The 23881-nt window shown below is 44.8% G+C and overlaps 1 protein-coding gene across 2 annotated transcripts in view; it reads right to left on the bottom strand.

Moving 5' to 3' along the window:
• Nucleotides 1-18804, bottom strand: part of LOC123754396 (NPC intracellular cholesterol transporter 1 homolog 1b) — a 32202-nt gene extending 13398 nt beyond the window's left edge. For both annotated transcript variants that reach the window (XM_045736771.2, XM_045736773.2), the window contains exons 1-12: nucleotides 18456-18804; nucleotides 6899-7028; nucleotides 6330-6446; nucleotides 5774-5859; nucleotides 4994-5248; nucleotides 3883-4051; nucleotides 3476-3579; nucleotides 3062-3182; nucleotides 2668-2850; nucleotides 1899-2012; nucleotides 1347-1464; nucleotides 1067-1197 (exon numbers count right to left, since the gene is read on the bottom strand). In XM_045736771.2, coding sequence (XP_045592727.1) covers nucleotides 1067-1197; nucleotides 1347-1464; nucleotides 1899-2012; nucleotides 2668-2850; nucleotides 3062-3182; nucleotides 3476-3579; nucleotides 3883-4051; nucleotides 4994-5248; nucleotides 5774-5859; nucleotides 6330-6446; nucleotides 6899-7028; nucleotides 18456-18556 — 1629 coding nt within the window. In that variant the 5' untranslated portion in view covers nucleotides 18557-18804. The remainder of the gene's footprint in view (nucleotides 1-1066; nucleotides 1198-1346; nucleotides 1465-1898; nucleotides 2013-2667; nucleotides 2851-3061; nucleotides 3183-3475; nucleotides 3580-3882; nucleotides 4052-4993; nucleotides 5249-5773; nucleotides 5860-6329; nucleotides 6447-6898; nucleotides 7029-18455) is intronic.
• Nucleotides 18805-23881: the final 5077 nt, after the last annotated feature.

Genomic DNA, 23881 nt, shown 5'->3' with positions numbered 1-23881 from the left:
ATGCTACTGAACATATGGCCCTGTATGACTAACCATCCTGCGAGATGGGGACTTTTAGTACCGCTGCTACCTTATTCACTCTTGTGTTCATCATGATATCCTCATAATGCACCCAGAGTTTGTCAGTGCAGACTACTTATCACATGTCTCTGTGTGATGGGGATTTTAGCATCAGGTAGCTAGCTTTTTGACACATTGTACTCCCCTTCATATAGTCTAGGGTAGCTGCACAAATGCAGATGTACCTAAATGTGTTAATAAAACAATCCTAATATTTCTTTTTCTGAGAGAAGAAAAGTGGGAGAGTGGAGGAGTGATAAAAGTTGAGAAGGAAGAGAGAAGAGCCTGTTACCCCGTCAAGTATATTATAAATGAATATGACTGAAAAGGCTAGATTAAACCGAGTCACTTATCATAAATTGTTCTTCAGAAACAAATATTTTAAATAAAAGGAATATGGCCTGCCATGGTAGTGTAAACATTGCTCTTTAAATGCACGACACTAATTGCCGCTACTGATTTTCCATAAAAATTCACTAAACTTTTATGTACATTCAATTATGTTGACCAGACCACACACTAGAAGGTGAAGGGACGACGACGTTTCAGTCCGTCCTTGATCATTCTCTAGTCGATTGTCTTGAGAAATGGCAATCGACTTGAGAATGGTCCAGGACGGACCGAAACGTCGTCGTCCCTTCACCTTCTAGTGTGTGGTCTGGTCAACATACTTTAGCCACGTTTTTGTGACTCATCACCTTCAATTATGTAATTAGCTGATCAAGATTAACTTTCTTATCTAAAATAATTTTTGAGGTACAGTTCATATGTGCCTCTAACCATTTATGTTACCGCTCACAGGATAGGAATGGTTCCTATCAGGTTCTCACAGGATGGGTATGGGGTGCATTACCGCTTACAGGATGGGCATGCATATTAAATGAACTAAACTTAAAACCCTGTGTCAAGCAGATTTGATGCTGTCTGAAAAAATATTAAAACACGGAAAGGAAAGAAAATTATGAGGCTAAGGTGCTAAGGCAGTATGATTAAAACACGGAATTACCTTGATCGGTTTCATGAGCAGAACCCGAGAATACATCTTATCAAAGAAGGTCTGGCAGAGGTCTCGTTGTGAGCAGGAGTTGGGTGTCCAGTTCTTGTGTTGGTAGCACCAGATGAGCCCATTGCGCTTGTCTACGGGGAAACGCCTATCGTTACAAGTAAAACCTTAATTCGTAACAGCTAATAGGTGAGATATAGATACTTAATCACACTGCACCTATGGTACTCCTCCTTAGTCGTCCCAACCCTCCTCCAACAACGTAACCTCTACCTGGACCCACCTTCAAGCCGAGTCTGATCTAAAGTGAACCAGGCGACGAAGAAGGTAGCCTGGAAGACGTAGAGGGTGGCGATACCGATGGCGGAGTACATGCAGAAGGACCTGAGGGCTGGCAGGACCTGTGAAAGATGACAGAGTAAGCTCGATATCTGAACTAGATTTCCTTATACAAGATATCATAAGATGCTGTATGCATATCATGGTATATAAGATAACAGATGCATACATGCAAAATAAATATCGGCAAGGGATGTGTCATTGGTGTTTACCTCACAGCCACATGGGTCCTAAAGTCCAGTAGTCGAAGTCCGCGGCTCACAATCAAGGAATCCGGGTTCAATCCCCTCCCACTATACAATAGATTAATGAATAATAATACAATAAATGAATAAATAATGAACACCTTTCTGTAAGTACCATATGTACACACCATCTCGCTGCATGTATACAATTTACAAATATAATAATCTGAAAATGTACAAGTTACGTTGTACGAGCTTTGCCCGCCTTTTCGAATAGACTAAGGGAGGTGACGGAGGTTGTGAGGACTCACGGTGGTGGAGCCGATGATGAAGGCAGCGAAGTCCGTGAGGGAGGTGACTGTGATGGCCACGCCTGCGTGCCGGAGAGCGCACCCGACCCTTTTTTTCATCTCCTGACGACGCTCCTGCAAGACCGAGAAGCATATGCAATACCCGAGCCTGCCATAGACACCCCTACTTCTTTCCCTATACGCCCCCTGCCACAAGCACCCTGCTGCCTCACCTACACGCACTGCCCAAACAGCTTGTCACACACAGGTGCTCATAAAGCAGCAATGCTCCTGCCCTATGCACCATATTACGATAACGGCAACCTTGAGGTTAACGGCAACTCTGTCCATACGTATTCAGGAGCTACTCTCCTGCGCCGTCGGGTGCTGCTGTTGTGTGTGTTGAGGTGAGAAGGTTTCTGTTCTGGTATAACATTTATGTTGTTATTGCAATGAAATTTGGCTCTAGTTTACTTGTGTATATTACACTAGAAGCAGAGCACTTCTAGGGTAGTGTGTATGAACTTTTTGTATAAAATCACATTAACGTGATATATCAAAGAACAAATACACAGGAGCCTTGATGAGGGTTCGAACCAATGCGCCGAGTGTTCCCAGTGGTTCAACGTTGAATAAACGTTAATTCAGCAATGCTCTTTGATAATGTGTCCACTGAGTAGTGGAGAAAATATTATAGTAACTCTAAATCAACGTTGATTCAACGTTTCATAAACGCTGTTTGGCGGGACTATTGGGTGTCGGGAGTATAGGGGTCGTGGAGGGAGGTTACCTGCCGGGTGAGGTTGTGCCAACACTGGACGATGACGAACATGTCGTCGACGCCCAGGCCGAGCATCAGTAGTGGCAGGATGGTATGGACGGGCCCGTAGAGCAGCCCCACCGCTGAGCACAGCCCGAATGACACCCCCACCGCCATGAAGGTCGATAACAGTCCCAGCAGCGACAACAGAGGCTACGGATACGAGAACATTTTCATACCGTACTGGGTAGAGGTTCTGTAAATCAAAAAAAATGTACAACTGATCTACGTTGCTCGTGGATGTTCTTTGGTACCCATAACTAACATTTTTACCGATTACATGTCATTTAATATCATGGCCGTTTCTCAGTAATTTATACCGTAAATCTATGAAGTTCTCTGGTGTGTGGCCACCCTCACTCACCCTGTTCTCCACCATGTTGAACTTGCCGAGCATAAGTTGCACATAAATGAAGAGGGTGACATTGCCCACCACCAGGAACGCCACATCTCCCAGGATGGTGTCTCCACTGATCTCCCCAAAGCTGTGAAGGCACAGAAAGAGGTACATATTTGCATCTTAAGTGAAGCCCACGGGACGTTGAAAGTCTTAAAACGAAACCTGGGAGTTAAAGGTTCTCAATAACAGTAAGGAGTACTACGTATGGCGACCAGGTGTTCTGCTTTATCATAGAACAGTATTAAATTAAATACTTGAATGGTAAATGGAATTGTAGGTTAGTCAAAAAAACGACTATATAGCACTTTTTATGGCATCACAGACTTATGATCGATAAAATAAACACAGGCAGGCAGACCTCTGCCCACGGAGACTTACCTGCGCTGGGACTGTATGAAGACCCCGAGTCCCTGCGGTCTGCCGGTGTTATTGTTGAGGACACGAATATACTCCCCCTCCCAGGCAAAGAGTTCGGCGTCCACCTGCAGTCAGTTTAAGTTTTTCGGCGTCACTAATTTAAGTTTAATAGTGTGACATTTACTGCAGAAAGACGTTACTGTTCGACAGAGATATGCGATTGTTTCAAGCGTAGGTTAGACAAATATACGAATGACTAAGTGGATTTAAATAGCAGTCGTTCCTAATGGGCCAAAAAGGCCAGAAATTTCCCTAATATTGTGCTATGAGAATCAGCACGAGAAGAAAATTGTATTTCTTAAACCACGGTCAAGGTATATTGTACTCTATATAGAACCCCCAATCAAAGAGTACCCTTGCTGCCTGACCTCATCGGAAAGCCCTGCACTGCTGGCGATAACCTCGTCCAACCTCGTCCTGCTGACCTGCATGGCCAGTATCGTCAGCGCCGTCCGCGCCCCCGTCAAGTGACCTGACGCGTTCCTTGTCACTCCGCCCAGAAACTCCGTGAAGTTCATTGGATAGGAAAACGTCGCGCTGAGGTTATGATAATCACCGAATCTCAGTAAATGAACAAATTCATAAGGGCCGTGACGAGGATTCAAACCTGCGTCCGAGAGCATCCCAGACGCTGCCTTAATCGACTGAGCTACCTGAGCTACGACATGAAAAGTAGCATGTCGTAGCTCAGTCGATTAAGGTAGCGTCTGGGTTGCTCTCGGACGCAGGTTCCAATCCTCGTCACGGCCCTTGTTGATTTGTTCATTTGATGCATCACGCAATTGTGATTTCTGTGTGTACCGAATCTCAGTCATTTTAGGATATAAATGTAGTTATTTATCAATATTCAAACACAAATAATGTAGGTTTAACATAACATTGTTAATAAATCTGTTGATATAAAACCTTGCTACCATGTACCTTTTCATCTTTCCTGATATGTTAGATTAACCATCTGCCCGATACGCTATGCGTGTTAGTGACTTTGCAAGAATGTAAAAATACCAATCTTATGTCATCTCATTAACCCACTGTACCTTCTTGTGAATAAATTATTATTATTGGGATGGATTTATAAATATGGGTTTTTATCCTATAATATTATTATTATTATTGTGAAAACTAGGAAGCTATTTAGATGATAATGATAAACCTTTGACGAGGCTTTTAAATACAGACGAAAAAGTTTAGGATTAATATTATATTATCTATACGTGGGAAGTGAAAATAATAAGAGCGTTACATAGATTCAATAATTAAATCGAATAATGCATAAACTACCCAGATGTGCCTCAAATTCAAATGTTTATTTAGGTAAAGTACACACATACAAGGGGTGATACAAATATTGATGAATTTATAGATAGAGCTAGTACATACAATGCCTAAAGTCACTATTACGCAAAGCGTTTCGGGCAAGAAAAACACTAAAGACTAAAACTTAATACTATAATTAAGTATTAAGCCTCCATAAATCACCTCATATTGACCGTGTTGATGGCATACAATACGTCTTCGTCGGTGAGGCTGTGAATCAGGTCCGGGTTGTACCCCCACACCTCCAGGAGGCCCACCTCCAAGCAGGCCGTGGGCATCTTGGTGTAGAACTGGTAGTAAATAGATTTGTCGAACACCAGAGACCAGTCCAGATCCTCGTTGGGGTCACGGTTGGGGAAAATCTGCTGCTTGATCCGACGTAGCTCCTGGCGCTGCTCGCCGCCCAACGCAGGAACTCTGAGAATTTTGTGGCGAAGGTGATCGGGGCTTCTTAAGGCAGCCAGCACACTCTGACGAGACGCGCGACTACATTATGTAATGACTATATGATTTTATTTATATAAATGTTTTTTTTTAACTAATCACAAAGAAATTGACACGATTATATATGTCAATATATAATCAGAGGGAAGAGGGAATAGTCCAGTTCGACTGAAGGGGTTTAATATGACGACGGTGGGATAAGCCTGTTTTAGAAGAGGGCGAAATGACCTAGGCAGGACAAATTTATGGGAAAGGAGTTCGTAGAGAGATAAACAGCCAACATGAGGGAGTGGTGTACGAAATAAGGGAAGGAGGTCAATATAAGCAGAGGATAGGAAAACGCGAGAGATTAGAGAGAGAGAGAGAGAGAGAGAGAAAGGGGGGGAGGAAAGGGCGACATGGGGGTAGGGGACCGATACAGCAGGATAAAGACATGCAAGTGGAGGGGGACCAACAAGCCGGGGTGCGAGAAAGAGATAGAAAGATAAGAGAACATACCTGAAGCAGAGGTCGTCCTGGCTGTAGTTGATGCCCTGGGCGTTGCTCACCACTATACTAGTCACCTGCTGGTGGACTCTGTACATCTGACAAGAGACAAGACAGAGGTGAATAACCCCCCAAAAAAATCTATTATGATATTAAATATCACAAAGGGTTAGATAAACGATTCTCGCACGAATCTTATCTATGTTTCTTAGGTTCTTCACTTGGGAAGGAAGATGAACAAAAATGAACTTTCCAAAGTTCATTTTAGAATGTTATTGGGACCTGATGCGTATCTGTGTAGGGACCATTTTGTGGTAGCTCTGTTCAATATCTACAATATTGTTCAATAGCTCTGTTCACAATGTTTTTGTTGTTTTAGATTAAGGTACTCAGAACGTTCTGAGTAGCACGGGCTATAGCGAGCTCCATGTGGTGTTTACAATGCTGGGAATATATTATATACACCAAGTAGGGCGTATGTAGTAAAGTGAGACCTCATACTCCCATACTCATTTCTCGCCCCATGTGTGTGTGTGCGCGACTGTGTTATTAATGCGAGTAGTGTTACCTCCCTCACGTAGTCAGCGGTGAGGACATTCTCGGCCTCGTACAGTATTAACTCCATGCGCTGGTCCTGTGGGAAGTTCTCCGCCTGCCAGTCCAGAGTCCTCACGTAGTCAGAGTTCTGGGGTAGAGAACAAGCTGGGTTAGTGACCACTTTTGAGCCTGTTTCTGGCTCTAGGACGAGTACAAGCGACCTGGAGGACTGGGAAGGATTATGGGTAATCAGGGACGGAGAGGAACAGGGATATCGAGAAGATTTAGGAACTAAGATTGATTGAGTGATGAAGATTAAGCCACCCAAAAGGTGGCACGGGCATGAATAGCCCGTAAGTGGTGGCCCTTTTGAGCCATTACCAGTATCAATAGATGATACTGGAGATCTGTGGAGGTGCGACTGCACCCTGCGTGACGGGAGATGTCTCCCGTGAGGAAGTGAACCCGCGCCTGTTCCTCTTATAGGGAGGCAGTAAAAGGAGAGGGCGAGGTGTGGTGGGGGATGGGAAAGAGTGGAAAGGAAGTAGAGAGGATGTGAAAAGGGAGGGAGAGGAGATTGGGAGTGAAAAAGAGGCTCACCTGAGGTATCCAAAGTCTCTCCGGGCGGTGCTCCTGGTGGAAGTTGAAGAACCCCACGCAGGCGACGCCCGTGAACACCAGACACCCGACGATGTACCGCCATGGGTGGCTCGCCACACACTCGCCATACCTGATATTAAATATTTTTGTTTACAAATACAACAGAGGTCAGATTACAGTGATTACTCAGTAGGCACCATCTGTATATTTTATATAGTTACTACATACACTGTTTCCGGCTTAGTTTAAGCTAAATGAGTGCATCAACTTTTTGCAGTTTTTGGATAATAATAATACTATACGAGATATAGTGTTATTGGGGTTCAGCAGTGAACCACTCCGGTAGGCACATGTCTGGTGCAACAGAACACAGCCTCACGCGTAAATCATCCCCTTCTCTTAATTTTTCACTCCGTAACAAATGTAATTGTTTAACTAAACACAAATGTGTAATCCCAAGTAGCCTATCCTATCGAGGCCTGTGCATACCTAGCCTATCGAGGCCTGTGCATAGAAAACGTAAATCTGATAATTTACAAATACAACAGAGGTCAGATTACAGAGATTACTCAGTAGGTACAGCATTTGTACCTACTGAGTAATCAGATGTGTGGACCACAGCACACATCTGAAAATGGAGAAACCATGACGTTTCGGTCCGTCCAGGACCATTATCAAGTCGTGTGATAAAGAGAGGAAAGCACAGGCAAATATATACATGGTAAGAGAGCAGCTAGACGAGAGACGAGGAGCAGGTAAGAATAGGTTGAATGCAAGAATAAGGTCAGAAACCTTATATTTTTTAACCAAATATATTTGCCTGTACCTTCCGCTCGCTCTCTCTCTCTCTCTCTCTCTCTCTCTCTCTCTCTCTCTCTCTCTCTCTCTCTCTCTCTCTCTCTCTCTATCTCTCTCTCTCTCTCTCTCTCTCTCTCGTCAATTTTACATTTTCTGATGTGTGGTTTGGTCATCGTAAATTTGATAGTGTTTTTGTTTATATTAATACGTCGGAGTTTTAGCGGATTGATCGAACCTTAAAAATAAAAACAAAAAAGAGAGTGAAATAATAAGTGACATGGTTGCTATGACAAAATAAATAAATAAATGCTGGTTGCTAACACCAGCATTTTAAATCAACGGTTTATTGTTCGTCAAATAAATATAATTTCATTTTTTAAGAGAATCGAACCACGAATATTATTACCGTGTTTCCAAGCACGTCTTATTGACTATTATTGCATAACTGGTGGTATTAGCCCCCGTTATAATTGTCCTTCATATCAAGTATGGTAATCAGCCATACGAGGAGATAAACGTCTCTATACTAGGCTAGCTAAATGAACTGTGAGATTTAGTTCCTGAACCCATGATGTGCCTATGTATATACAATATACCCCATTACTTATTATGTAACCCTGTCCACCACCGTCCACGGCATGGATATGGGTGACTAAAAACCCCATGTATAAATGACTAAAAAAAGTACGGTACGGTAAAGATTGGTTACATAAGGTTGTTGTGCTGGAGTCAAGGTGCCAGACGTCCAAGGCCGCCCCCCCACTTCCCAGCTTCTCTCTAAACTAAAATATTTTCTCGTACCTCTCCTTCCTCATTACACCGTGCCTTCCCCGACGGCACTACACACCACGACACTACTTCCGTCAAAACACTGTCTTGTCCTCAGCGACGCTCAACACATTTCCATTCAAGTTCGCTTACTGTAGGTTAAAAGACGTGTGCATGCGCATGATTAAACTTTTCACAGCCGCCCCTATTCCCGTCCACTGGATGGGTATTGGGGGCATTTTAAGTAAATATGTAACTGGTTCACAACCGATGTAAATTGCTCGGTTTACAGATTGTAGTGGTCCAGTTCTTGATCCATTTGAGCTATAAAAGACTATTGGTAAATACTTAAACTGTGTAAATAGCTTACCAGATAGTAACTTTCTTAGCTAAACAAATTTGAGGTTCAGTTTCTGAGCCCAATATGTATCTCTGTATCCTTTTCCACTATTGCCTGTAGAAAAGGTATGCGGTCCACTACCGCCCACGGAATGGGTATGGGGCGCACAGTAAATGAATAAATCAATCATTCCTTTGGGAACAGACCTCCGGCCAGAGAGCAATATTTTACGACGTGAAAGAGGAGAAGTAAACATATTATTAACTGGGTTCTCTTACAAGACGCTGTAGCCTGTTTAACAAAATATCTTCCGTAATTTTAGAGAAAGAAGATGGTAAACACCATGCACTGTACCATTTGCACTGAATGTAGGAGTAACTATCAAAAGTAGGCTGCAAGTCAGGAAGCCTATCTAGCACCGTCAGCGTCGCATGATATTCAAAAGGTGCTATAAACATCTTTCGGGATGCCAATTCGAGAACAGGAGGACATAAAATGGGCGATATCGAATGTATCAGATTCAACTCAGGAATCTACCGAGAGAAACGACCCCGAAGGACATTATGAGAGCAAGACATAAGCGGATATTCTTCACTTACATTTAGAACATTTTCTAACTAATGGACATTTGAGAAATTAATTAAATTGCCAATATATAAGCTCTCGACCACAGCTGGCGTTAGCTTCATCCTATATCTTATAAAAATCTAGTTTTAGCCTAACCATAAACACAATATACACCTAAAAAACAGAAAAAAATGTACATTTGTGGTGTCGTGCTTTAAAAAAAGGCTACTGTACACTCCAACAGGTTTATGGAAGGCTTATATCAGCATAAATATAGGTTCTCCAGAACATGTTAAAAAAAAAAAAAGGTGTTTAAAATTCGTATACTCTATGAGGAAAATCCACGAACTAATTCGGCATCTCGTTTCTAATTAGTATTTCAAATATATAAAAAAATAGTATCTCAGGTCATCTGAACTACTTGTTAGGGATGATAACAGTGACGGTAAGACACGGCTTTCCTGATAACAGGAAGGCCGTGTCACACACATGCAGTCAAGTGGCCAGTACACACAACTATAAAAAGAGCCTCTCCATAAACAAAAGCATTGTTTCATTTCACACTATAAAGTACACCTGCAGTCATGAGTGTGCATTAATTGCACGGGGCAGCGATTAAAGTGTCAAGTATAAGAGTAAAAAAAAAAAGAGTGATATACTATCAGATAAAAAAACAAGATAAAGGCGCGCGATAATACGAAGGCTGCCCTATTACCACATGCTCACCCATAGATCAAGTGGCCTAACTACAAGTGGTGGGCTGGCTTGTTGGTTGTTAAGGTCGCTACCATACCTTACTTATCAACTAGCAAATAAACTTTAGTGTTGGACGTATCTGAAGCCTAAATTCAGTATTATATTATATTATATTATATTTTATATATATATATATATATATATATATATATATATATATATATATATATATATATATATATATATATATATATATATATATATATATATATATATATATATATATTTTTTTTTTTTTTTTTTTTTTTTTTTTAAACCTAGAAGGGGTACCACCTCTGGTGCAAGTGTAGGGACCCATAGCCTCGGAGAAGAAAATAAAGAGTACTCAGAGAAGACCTTGTGGATCCTCACTGAACACTGATATTTTCTTCTCCTACCACCCCTATTCTTTTGTTAAGTGTGTATATTTATCTAACTTGATTTGAAAATGTCATTACACAAAAAAAGTTACAATATTGATTACATGCCGGGTACAAGGCTGCTTGTCACAAGTTGAACAGCTCCTCAGATGGCGGGCAGGAACCGTGGATGCAGTGAGCATTTCCTCTCTGGATTGCCACACTAAGGCGCTGAAAAAGAAAACTGGCAGCTCTAGGGTCTCTAGTTGTTTCGATTAGCTTAGACCCCAACTCCTTCAAAAAGCTAGCAGCACTTTTACCCCAGGCACCAAGTGTCTCTGAGGCAATGGGGACAAAATTGTAGTGGTGCTCAAGGTCTCTGTATTTACGTGACTTGGCCGCTTCCCGGTGATTGGCAGCTCCTCCTGCTTGTGTAGCACTGAAGTCAACATAGGTATTGGCTAAAGTTGAAACGCAAGTGTAGTCCCACACCAACTGTCTACCATTCTTCCAGGGGTTCACCGTGATTCCGTCTGGGCGACCGACAGGCTCATCAGAGTTGCGGGACATTAGGTAACGGGGCTCTCTCTCTGCTGGACAACCGGCTGTGGTAAGGCTTCTCTTAATAATGTCATTAATCTCGCCGTGTCTTGCATGCCATCCTCCCGTCCTTTGGCAAAGGCCATGCCGTCCATATCTGTCGGCCTCTGCCTCGCCGCAAATACACCTGTATTCGGTGTGGATTGGGGCAGCTAGGCGGAGAGCCACGGCAATTCGGAGGGCCTGCGGTGTGAGACGGGTGCCGGTTGCTGACATTGGGGTTGCTAATAGGAAATCACCTGCATGGGGAGCTGCTACAGCTCTAAATCGGGCAGTGTCATGTGGTGTTGTCGCAGCTTCTAGCAAAGTTGCAGCTTCTTGGTCGGCAATGGGGCGATCCCAGCTGGATTGCTTATGGGCTTCAGAAGGCGGTGGTTGGGGTGCTGGTCCTGCGAGAGAGACCCATTTGGTTGTGCAGTCTGTGAAGCTGGGATCATGTACCCCAGCCTGTTGAACTAGGTGCTCAGGTAGGATTTCCTTCACCAAGTTGTCAGACCCCACTGAAGAGGACAGGAACGCTGGTACAGCAATTTGTGGTGCTGTGCGTATATATATATATATATATATATATATATATATATATATATATATATATATATATATATATATATATATATATATATATATATATATATATATATATATATATATATATATATTCACCTGGAAGCTAAATTAAACCTTAGTTTCCTGGGCGTAGCTGCCACTAGCGAGCTATATATACTATGAGTGGGTACAAGAATAACTTGTGTGAAAACAGGAAGTCATATTGAAGCATTTCACCTGCCGTTAGAGGCTTCATGCAGTTGAAGCATGAAGACTCTTGCTTCATGAGGCTACATTTATTGTAACTTGCCTGACAAATTTCATTATTTTCGAAAATAAAGGATTAATTACCTTTGTGAACCATAGGTCAAAATGTCTTGTGTTGCATTAGAATCAACAAGAAAATTAATAAAGTTCTAGTAATAATATCATGATTTGCTATTTTATATATAAAAACGTTCACCGCGTTTTAGAAATACTCTATAGGTCCAAATTATACGAAAAGAAAACTTAAGAGAATTCTACTCGGGGTTTTATGACCAACACCTTTCGACATGTTAGGATTTCAAACTGGTTGTGGGGCTTTGAACGTGCATCACATTGGTCTTTAGTCTCAAGGGTGAGTATTGTTTCTGGCCCCCTATCAGCGATGCCCTTTTGGACCGACGGCATCATGAAGTTGGAGGTGCATCGGGTCACGTATATGAACTACCAGAAGGAGAGTGAATGAAAAAAAATATATCGGCAAGATGGATTTACCTTTGCATTGATTCGCATTATATGTAAACGATTGATTTTCCATCACTGCATCGTATCGAAACGATATTTACATTAGCGACGGCAGTCGAGATGGATATTCCGACAGCCCGAAATTGACAGGCAGAACAGACAGGCAGAAATTGTCGTGTACCCCCGCTTCCCACGAGGTCCTCACGGCCGCTATCCAACCCGTCCTCTTAAAAAGAACGTCACTTTTGGCTCGTATGCGCACTATGGCCAAATTTGGACGTAATTTGAAATGAAATCGACTCACAAAAGTGACGTTCTGTTCCGTTTTCTATTTGAGTCGTCCAGCGTACACGCAGAGGTTATAAGAGGACTCTTTAAATTAACGTTTTTCATAACGTTTTGAAACTTTATGAGAATTTCCTGCCTACCTAACCTATCAGAGGACCCTTAACTTACTGTTGTTGAAAAAAAAATCCCAAATTTATTTTCATTTTTTTTCAATTTCAAATTACGTCCAAATTCGGCCATACTGGCAAACGGCCAAAAACGACGTTCTTTTTAAGAGGACAGGTTGACCTTATGTCGCTACAGTTGGATACACCATCCTGCCTCGCTCGAACCAGTAGGCGCTCTGCGGTTCCCTCTTCGCTTATTTTTATTTTTTTTATTTTTTTTGAGATATATACAAGAGTTGTTTAGTTGTTACATTCTTGTACAGCCACTAGTACGCGTAGCGTTTCGGGCAGGTCCCTGGAATACGATCCCCGCCACGAAGAATCGTTTTTTCATCCAAGTACACATTTTACTGTTGCGTTAAACAGAGGCTACAGTTAAGGAATTGCGCCCAGTAAATCCTCCCTGGCCAGGATACGAACCCATGACATAGCGCTCGCGGAACGCCAGGCGAGTGTCTTACCACTACACCACGGAGACTAAAGTATGTTCTTATGGCATTGCATTACCTGGTGATGTGGATGAGGGTACTCTTCATACCCCGAGTGTGTCATCTGCAAACAATCACTATAACCAAAGAATGATCATTAAGAAAATATTCAGGTCGTACACTGGGATCGAATACCAGCATCCTTGGACTTCCCAGACACACGTACGCACCACCAACCGAACCCATGATACGTGTGTGCGCGCGCGCGTGCTAGGGTAGCCCAAGGATGGGAGTTCGATTTCGTCGCAAGGTCTCAATATTATCTCGGGTATCTCAGTTTCTTCCTTCTGTATAGAACTTACCGCGTAACGTTATCTTAAATAACGCAGTTAAGACCATCTTTGCCAACCACAGATCCTTGATCAATCTTATCAAGTAATATGAGCATACGTCTAACTTACCTGTCTGGTGACGAGTTTGGATAAATGATCTCATCTGACAGCTGATTATTCAAAGTATAATTTGATACGAGATAAACGCATACCAAGTGCTCAAGATGATGTTACATAATACAAAGGAATGTCAACTGTTGCTCAGGAGTGGCAGCTGAATATTTGCTTCCTCTCTACACTAAATATATCAATAATTTATACAAAATTAGCTCTAAATTATGCACCCCTTTGTAAGTTTACAAACTTTAGCAAACAATGTATGCGCCTGCGTATACTCAGCAGGTAAAAAAAAAAAAGAGGGAGAAATAGACAGACACAGACTTACTGTTAAACACAAGCCCAGTATTCTCAGTTACCCATCTGGACCAACTTTGTAAACAACCAGAAGTTGGCAAAAACAAAAAGCCCTCGGCCATCAACAGCCTCATTCTGGCTGTGCTTTGCTTAAAATGGATCACTTTATCAGTGATCGTTCACTCCCAGGCTGACACTCTTTGGAATTTGTTCGCTCGACACATACACGTTCCAGAATTCAAGTCCACCGGCCATTTAAAGGTTTTGACACCCATTTAGAGCATGGTTCATTCACTACCTTACATGATAGTTGCATAACATTAAATTTATTTGATTCCTGATTAAATAATAAACTCATCAAACGATTTTCTAGGGTCAGGCTTCAGATGAGCTATTTAACATAGTGCAAACTATGTTAAATAGTTTGTCAGCTCGAACACACGACGAAACTACGACGTTCGAACAAGCGTTGACACCTCCTAACAAGGTGTAACGTGCAATATAGCAAGTTGTAACAACGTTCTAATACGTCATAAAAACGTTATACAAAGATGTAACAAGCTGAAAATATGAACAATTACATTTGTGTGTTTGCGGGGGCTACGCTTGTAGATTCATTCAGAACATCAGTGCTGATGAACCCTTATCTTAGTTTACAGAAATGAGAGGGGGTTTTCCTATCTAAAAGACAGATATAGACACTTACGAAGGCTAGTGATGAACCAACACTTCAGTAACAAAAGATATCAACAAAATTATACATGGCTACTGTTACCACTAGAGTATCATAGCAACGCTAGATAAGTGACGGGAGAGCTGTGCTGGAGCACCCTGGAGTCAATGAACTCCATTTAGCGAATTCAAAGTTTTTCAGACACTGTACCTTGTTAGCAACATCAAACAGGACTGGTTTCCAAGTCGACTGGTTTCCAAGTTTCCACAATCGACTTGAGAATGGTCCAGGACGGACCGAAACTTCGACGTCCCGTCTAGTGTGTGGTCTGGTCATCAGGACTGGTTTCCTTTAACCCCTTAACAAGGCCATCACACTGGCTTTCTTCTACTGTGTTTGTTTTTAGTTTTTCATTTTCGCAATTTAGTGATTCGTATCTCCATATGGATTCTCAAGCAAAGTAGTCTACCCCCTCTAACTCTCAACCGAGGGACCTGGGGTTTCGATCCCCGGGCAGAACAGAAACGGTTGGGTTAGTTTCATTTCACCTGATGCCGCTGCTCGCCTAGCAGAAAATTGATACCCGGGAGTTAGGCAACTGTTGTGGGGTTTCATTCAGGGAAAGGCCAGTAATTGACCAAAAGGGAAGGGGGGGGCCCTCAATACATAACTACAGGCTTCCTGTCCCCGACAACAGGAATTACACGTGTCCGACGATGCTAAATCAACGTATATATTGGTGTGGGAGAGCCAAAGACGGCGGGCACCTCGCAGAACTTGGATTGTGGCACTGAATCTTCCTTCCAAATTGCAAGAAATTCTCCATGATAGTAGTACTTCTCGTCAAGACACATTTGAGCTCGTCGTGGCTCAGACGGTCGTGCGTGTGTTTGGAAAGTCCAAGGATAGGGGTGTGAACCCACTACATAGTCTCAATAATGTCTCAAGAGTTAATGTTTGCAACAAAGATCAAAGGCAGGTACACTGTGACAGTATATTGAGACCAAGACCAAGAAATACTGTAGAACTACAGCTCCCGACCACATGGACTGGTGTGGGGTCCACTACCGGCCGCAGGGACTGGTGTGGGGTCCACTACCGGCCGCAGGGACGGGTGTGGGGTCCACTACCGGTCACAGGGGACGGGTGTGGGGTCCACTACCGGCCACAGGGGACGGGTGTGGGGTCCACTACCGGCCACAGGGGACGGGTGTGGGGTCCACTACCGGCCACAGGGGACGGGTGTGGGGTCCACTACCGGCCGCAGGGACGGGTATCGGGTCCACTACCGGCCGCAGGGACGGGTGTCCGGTCCACTACCGGCCGCAGGGACGGGTGTCCGGTCCACTACCGGCCACAGGGACGGGTGTCCGGTCCACTACCGGCCACAGGGACGGGTGTGGGGTCCACTACCGGTCACAGGGGACGGGTGTGGGGTCCACTACCGGCCGCAGGGACGGGTGTCGGGTCCACTACCGGCCGCAGGGACGGGTGTCGGGTCCACTACCGGCCGCAGGGACGGGTGTCGGGTCCACTACCGGCCACAGGGACGGGTGTCCGGTCCACTACCGGCCACAGGGACGGGTGTCCGGTCCACTACCGGCCACAGGGACGGGTGTCCGGTCCACTACCGGCCACAGGGACGGGTGTCCGGTCCACTACCGGCCACAGGGACGGGTGTCCGGTCCACTACCGGCCACAGGGACGGGTGTCCGGTCCACTACCGGCCACAGGGACGGGTGTCCGGTCCACTACCGGCCACAGGGACGGGTGTCCGGTCCACTACCGGCCACAGGGACGGGTGTCCGGTCCACTACCGGCCACAGGGACGGGTGTCCGGTCCACTACCGGCCACAGGGACGGGTGTCCGGTCCACTACCGGCCACAGGGACGGGTGTCCGGTCCACTACCGGCCACAGGGACGGGTGTCCGGTCCACTACCGGCCACAGGGACGGGTGTCCGGTCCACTACCGGCCACAGGGACGGGTGTCCGGTCCACTACCGGCCACAGGGACGGGTGTCCGGTCCACTACCGGCCACAGGGACGGGTGTCCGGTCCACTACCGGCCACAGGGACGGGTGTCCGGTCCACTACCGGCCACAGGGACGGGTGTCCGGTCCACTACCGGCCACAGGGACGGGTGTCCGGTCCACTACCGGCCACAGGGACGGGTGTCCGGTCCACTACCGGCCACAGGGACGGGTGTCCGGTCCACTACCGGCCACAGGGACGGGTGTCCGGTCCACTACCGGCCACAGGGACGGGTGTCCGGTCCACTACCGGCCACAGGGACGGGTGTCCGGTCCACTACCGGCCACAGGGACGGGTGTCCGGTCCACTACCGGCCACAGGGACGGGTGTCCGGTCCACTACCGGCCACAGGGACGGGTGTCCGGTCCACTACCGGCCACAGGGACGGGTGTCCGGTCCACTACCGGCCACAGGGACGGGTGTCCGGTCCACTACCGGCCACAGGGACGGGTGTCCGGTCCACTACCGGCCACAGGGACGGGTGTCCGGTCCACTACCGGCCACAGGGACGGGTGTCCGGTCCACTACCGGCCACAGGGACGGGTGTCCGGTCCACTACCGGCCACAGGGACGGGTGTCCGGTCCACTACCGGCCACAGGGACGGGTGTCCGGTCCACTACCGGCCACAGGGACGGGTGTCCGGTCCACTACCGGCCACAGGGACGGGTGTCCGGTCCACTACCGGCCACAGGGACGGGTGTCCGGTCCACTACCGGCCACAGGGACGGGTGTCCGGTCCACTACCGGCCACAGGGACGGGTGTCCGGTCCACTGCCGGCCACAGGGACGGGTGTGGGGTCCACTACCGGTCACAGGGGACGGGTGTGGGGTCCACTACCGGTCACAGGGACGGGTGTGGGGTCCACTACCGGCCATAGGGACGGGTGTGGGGTCCCCTACCGGCCACAGAGACGGGTGTGGGGTCCACTACCGGCCACAGGGACAGGTGTCGGGTCCACTACCGGCCACATGGACGGGAATGGGATGCATAATAAATGAACAACCTCAAACCTTAGATGTTCGCCCCCCGTTCACCCAGCAGTGACAGAGTGATGTTTGCAAACCGATCAACGGGCCATATTCCAGGGGAAAAAAACAAGCACGGTAAGGAGTAAGATGAGCTGGGAGACTGTATTCACCTAGTTGTGTTTGCGGGGGTTGAGCTTTGCTCTTTCGGCCCGCCTCTCAACTGTCAATCAACTGTTTACTAACTACTTTTTTTTCCTCCACACCCCCCCCCCCCCCCCCCACACACACACACACACACACACACACACACACACACACACACACACACACACACACACACACACACACCCGCCAGGAAGCAGCCCATGACAGCTGACTAACTCCCAGGTACCTATTTACTGCTAGGTAACAGGGACATTCAGGGTGAAAGAAACTTTGCCCATTTGTTTCTGCCTGGTGCGGGAACTCGCGCTACAGAATTACGAGTTATGCGCGCTATCCACCAGGCTACCAGGCCCCCTACCAGCCCCCCCACCAGGTTACTGTAGAGCTCTACCCGTGTCAACATAGGTCACGAGTCGTATGCTTCTGTAGCCTACAGTGTAACAAAACATATACAATACAATACAATACAATTTTATTTAGGTAAGGTACATACATACAATAAATATTTACAAGAATTGTTTGACTTATAGGTAGAGCTAGTACATACAATGCCTAAAGCCACTATTACGCAAAGCGTTTCGGGCATGGGAATATATTAATACCCAACCTTTAACAACAGCAACAAAAAGAAAAAACGATACCCACCTGTAGAAGGAGCTCTCAAGGGTGTCTACCACAAAGTAGCTTAGTCTCTGAATACAGCTCCTTCGTGGCTGATCTGGGGTTTTCTCCACGACTTCTTCCATCTCAAACCCGGCTGTTGGCTCCACTTAAAACACGCGCCCGGCAGCATGCACACTTTTGTAATCTATAGCAAATTCGGCAATACCTTAGACAAGCAATGAATACATTTAATAACGCAACGCTGAATGCAAATTACCGAATCTGTCATCGGACACCAACAAGCCACTAAGAGTGACTAAACAATGTAATGAGGAGAGCTTTAATGGGCGACTCGATAGGTTAAGATCGTCGTCTGCTCTGATGCACTTTATAATCTTATATCTCGCCCCAATTCCTGATGCTATCACTCGCCGTACTGCCAGATTAAATTGGTCATTTGAAAAATAGAAAAACACTGCGGTGGACATACCAAAGATGTACTCACATCTGCAGCAATACATTATATATATAAATATATACCAAAAATCTTGGATGCGAGCCACAGCAAAAATTATTTTAAAATATTATCAGGCGGTAAACAGCTTCGATGTACGACTGATGTACGAGAATATTCAAAATGAGAATGTTCACGATAAGATAAATATTGTTCTTTAAGATCACAAGTGCTTTCTCGCACCGACAGTTGTCAGTTAACGGCTGTCACTGTCAGTCGTGTTGACAAACTAAGAAACTCGACCCTTTGGGCTATTCAAAATGAATACAGCAAATATAGATTTATTCTAAATTCATTCAAGATCTGTTTTACGGATGAATATCTTGAGGTGTTTTGATACGTGCTTTGATATAGATGAGTTATAACTCAAAGATACATAGGAACCTACTTACTAGTGTAAGTAGGTTCCCCCGGGACATAGGGACCTGTTGTGGGATCTATCAAAATTCCAAATCCGCCAACAACAAAAAATTGAAATCCACCAACAAACAAATTTCAAACCTGCCAACATAAAATTTTAAATCCGCCAACAAAAAAAATCTAAATCAGACAAAAAAATCCAAATCCGCTTACAAAAAAAAATTATAAATGTATTCAAATCCGCCGAAACAAATTTTCCAAATGCACCAAAAATTTCCATGTCCTGAATCCAGATGTCCTGGAAAATATGGACGAATGGCAACCTTACCACCTGTCCGAGTGCCGGCAGGGTGGAAACCCGTCCTCACACTAGGCTGTTTAAAGCAGCGGCCGCCTTGCTGAATACCTTCCCCATCTCTCTCAGTCATAATGGCTTTCATAGTGTTTCTGTGCCTCCTCCACACCTCTTTTCGCCCCACGGTGGATACTCCGACAGATCATCTACATACACCATGTCTTCTACAGTCCCCCCCCAGACCTCCAACACCACTGCTTCTATGATCGACACAGAAAACGAAACCCCAACCACTGTTGACCAGCCCATACTATCCCAATCTTCCCCCCCCCCACACAATGCGACCCTTCCTCACCCTGAATCTGCCTCTTCCCTCAATGATCCAGTCTCACATCCCACTGACCTAACCTCTCAACCCACTGACCCCCTTTTCTCATCCCTTACTGAACCCACCTTCGATATCCTTTCCACCGCCACTCCTGCAAAAATATCACACTGACATCTGACACTCTCTCTTCTTTAGACCCTACTCCTCCACCCTCAGCCACGAACTCAGGACGAACTCACGAACTTATCAAAGAATTTCTCATCTCACATAACAAAAAACGCTCTGCCATTCCTATCTTCAGTAAGACCTCTTCCAATACACCCCGTAATCTATATGCCAGTAACCAAAACATCCGACAACCTGGTGGTGATTCTGTTTTTGCTCGCACTCCACACAGCTCAAAACCTCACTCTTCGCATGCATAAAGATCATACAATTCAATGTACGGGCATTCTTCGCCATTAGACACCTGGTGTCTGATTTTTACCGAGATTGAACGTCCTGATGTGCTGCTTCTTAACAACATCACAAACTCGTATAAAATCAGACACTTTGGCTACTCATCTTAGCAATCACCTAGGTGAAGCACATGAAGGCGTTGCCATACTCATTAAGTCTTCCTATAAACATGAATGCCTACACACTCCCTAACTTCACAAACACTTTCTAGCCATAAAAGTCCACCCACAATTGGGTCCTCTCATCATCAGTACAACCTACATCCGTCCTAACACTGGCATTCCCATGCAAGACATCACCACTCTCTTCAATCACACTCACTTGCCTGTTTTCCTGCTTGCAGACCTCAATGCACAACAACCTACATTCACCCACAATACCAGAAATCAACAGGCCAACACCTTCATCACCCACGTTTGATGAAGCTGGGACTGGGACCTCACCCAGGTCCCACTGGCTGGGACCTCACCCACGATCTCAATACATCCAAAAACATCTGCTCTTCCTTGGCCTTGACTTCCCCACTTTTCTCAGTCATGCAGGTGCTGACAGACCTGATCTCATATTAACCAACAGACTTGGCAAGCAACCTACAACACTACAATTTTACCAGGACCCATTACAGGCTCCGATCATATTCCCTTAATTCTCACAGTCTCCACCAATCCTATTTTCATCCCTAGCAATCCTCATACCATAGGGCAAATTGAGACATCTTCAAACAACACATTGATGACACTGATCTCACTTTAGAATACAATGACAAACATCACACTGACATTGACACACAATCACGCAACATACAAGACATCATCCATGCTGCTAACATCTCCATTCCTAAAACACACAAACCACATTTAATTTTCATCCCTTTCGTTCGCACAAAACGCCTTTTAGCTTGCTATCATTCTCAATTCTTACACAACATACATCGCCATGGACAAGTACTCTGGGACCTCACAACATAAAAAAAAATCACATCCTTAACAGCCTAGATGAAGACCACACAAAACATTGGAAACCACCTCATTGAACAAGCAGAACAACACAGAAAACTGACACCTCAGGAATTTTGGAAACAAGTCAAACACTTGTAAGGAACAACTCACGCACCGTTTAAATACCTTCTACAGAACATCAACAAAATCACTGACCCTGATGAAGTACTCAACATTTTTAAACTCCACTGGGAACGCATCTGTCATCCACATCCTCCTGAACCAACTGCCCTTCCCAACACTGAAGTAGTTGAAGACCGAGTACACCAAAACAGACATGAAACCACACCTGACGACCTCATCCACCTTAACAACCTCAACTCACACACTGAACTACAAACTCCCCTGACTCCAGCTGATGTTAAGACAGCTCTCATGGGTACTCGTTGCAGAGCTCTTGGTGCGTCTGGCATTGGACATACCCTCCTTCGACAACTCCCTGTTTCTATCACTGCTGCTATCACTAAGTTATTCAACGTACTCAACACCCGATGGGATTATTTCAATACCAACGAAAGTCTTCATGAAGGTACCAACATTCCTGCCCTCAAAGTCTCCTGGAAAACTTTATTAAACAAACAATTTGACAGACTACTCTCTTATCACGAATGACACATTGACTTTCTCTTACACACTCTTAAGACAACCACGGAACACCCACAATCTCTTCTTTACCATCCATGATCCTCCTCTTAATTCTGTATTTCGTTAAACTTTAGCTCTCAAGACCTAGCATCCACCATCTATAAATATACAGCTCTCAACACTCAGCACAAACCAACCGTAAACGTTCAGCCCTGACGCTTTTGAGCCAATCACTACTAATGATGTGAGTTTTGTGATGTTCCTGTTGTTGCCATTGACACACCGACTGAGTACTTGCCTCAAATGCCGCAACCTAACGCCAAGCTGCCCAAAACGCTGCGCGTACTAGTGGCTTTACAAGATTGTAAATACTATGCTATGTATTCTCTCAAACCCAATGTACCTTCTTGTATATAAATAAATAAAATAAAATAAAAAAAGCAGCTGGGTTTAGCCCTGGCACTTTTTTTCCTACAAGTCTACTTCCTCTCACCCCCTTTATTCTTCTGTCCACTTCCAAGCTCGCCCTTCGGAGTGTCTTATCCTGTATATATTCGGATTCCAACCCGTCCTCGCACTCTGATCCATCCTCTGAAGTACATTACATCCAGCGGTCGACCCCACAGACACATTCATAAATTTTAACATGCTGTTCATTCAAAACGGGAATTTTCGCAAGTATAAATTAATATTATAATATATTAGCATATTGTGCATATATAGACATAGGTTAGGTTAGGTTAGGTGTTTAGGTTCTGTTGGCGATTATTTGTATTTGTAGTACGTGGGTGAAGCATTTATAGCGTTGCGATTCGAACAAAATTCGTCAGTGAAACACTTGTTCCGGATATGTTCGAACGTCAGCAGTTGTGAGTCGTGTGTAAACCACTTTTCATTCATAAACAGGGGGTTTGGTGGGTGGATGGAATCACTTTCGGATCTTTGTTTGGAGGACGGGCTGACACACGACTCACAACTGCTGACGTTCGAACATTTCCGGAACAAATGCTTCACTGACGAATTTTGTTCGAACCACAACCCTATAAATGCTTCACCCACGTACTACAAATACAAATAATCGCCAACCGAACCTAAACACCTAACCTAACCTATGCCTATATATGCACAATATGCTAATATATTATAATATTAATTTATATTTGAGAAAATTCTTGTTTTGAATGAACAGCATGTAAAAATATATGAATGCGTCTGTGGGATCGACCGCTGGATGTAATGGACTTGAGTCGAGGACGGGTTGCGTGTGTAAACCGTTTTTCATTCATAAACAGTGGGTTTGGCGGGGTCCATGGAATGGACTTTGGCCCTCGTTTACTAGGACGGACTGTACCATTACACGATTGTCGCAAAGTTCTTCTAAAGTTCAAGATGCTCTGCTGAATAATACTGTATCTTCCCCTCGAAAGCCCCAGTAGCGTACCGCGTAGAGACCCAAGGTTTTACTTTCACCGTGAACACTTTCACGACACTCCCGGAACCCGTTCTCGCGATCTAACACTTAAATAAACATTGCAATTGTTTGACCAATACAGAAACATTCGAGCCTAAGTAACTCACCTAACCTATCAAGGCCAAGGCTCAAAAAGACGTCAATAATATGGTGCTGTCATTTTTACTAAAACCTTGTTTTTTATGGATTAGTTGACTACTTTAAAAATATGATGTATTAGGTGAACAGACAAAATGTATAGTTGTTGTGTGTGTTTATGTTTATGTCCATCCCTTGCCTCAAATACAAAATTTAACTTGTATCGCTCACCAAGATTTAATAGTCTTGGAGGAAGATTCCCACAATGCACATTTTCCAGTCAGTCCTCGTAAACAATGGCCTAATACCCGTTAATTCGCCTGCAAAAACCCAGTTTTTTTTTTTTAATGAAAAACACTTTAGATCAACATGATCACGTT

This window comes from Procambarus clarkii, chromosome 18 (genome assembly GCF_040958095.1).
Source record: "Procambarus clarkii isolate CNS0578487 chromosome 18, FALCON_Pclarkii_2.0, whole genome shotgun sequence".
NCBI lineage: Eukaryota > Metazoa > Arthropoda > Malacostraca > Decapoda > Cambaridae > Procambarus > Procambarus clarkii.
Note: the sequence above shows the minus strand (reverse complement) of the source record. Positions and strands in the feature narration are given on the sequence as shown.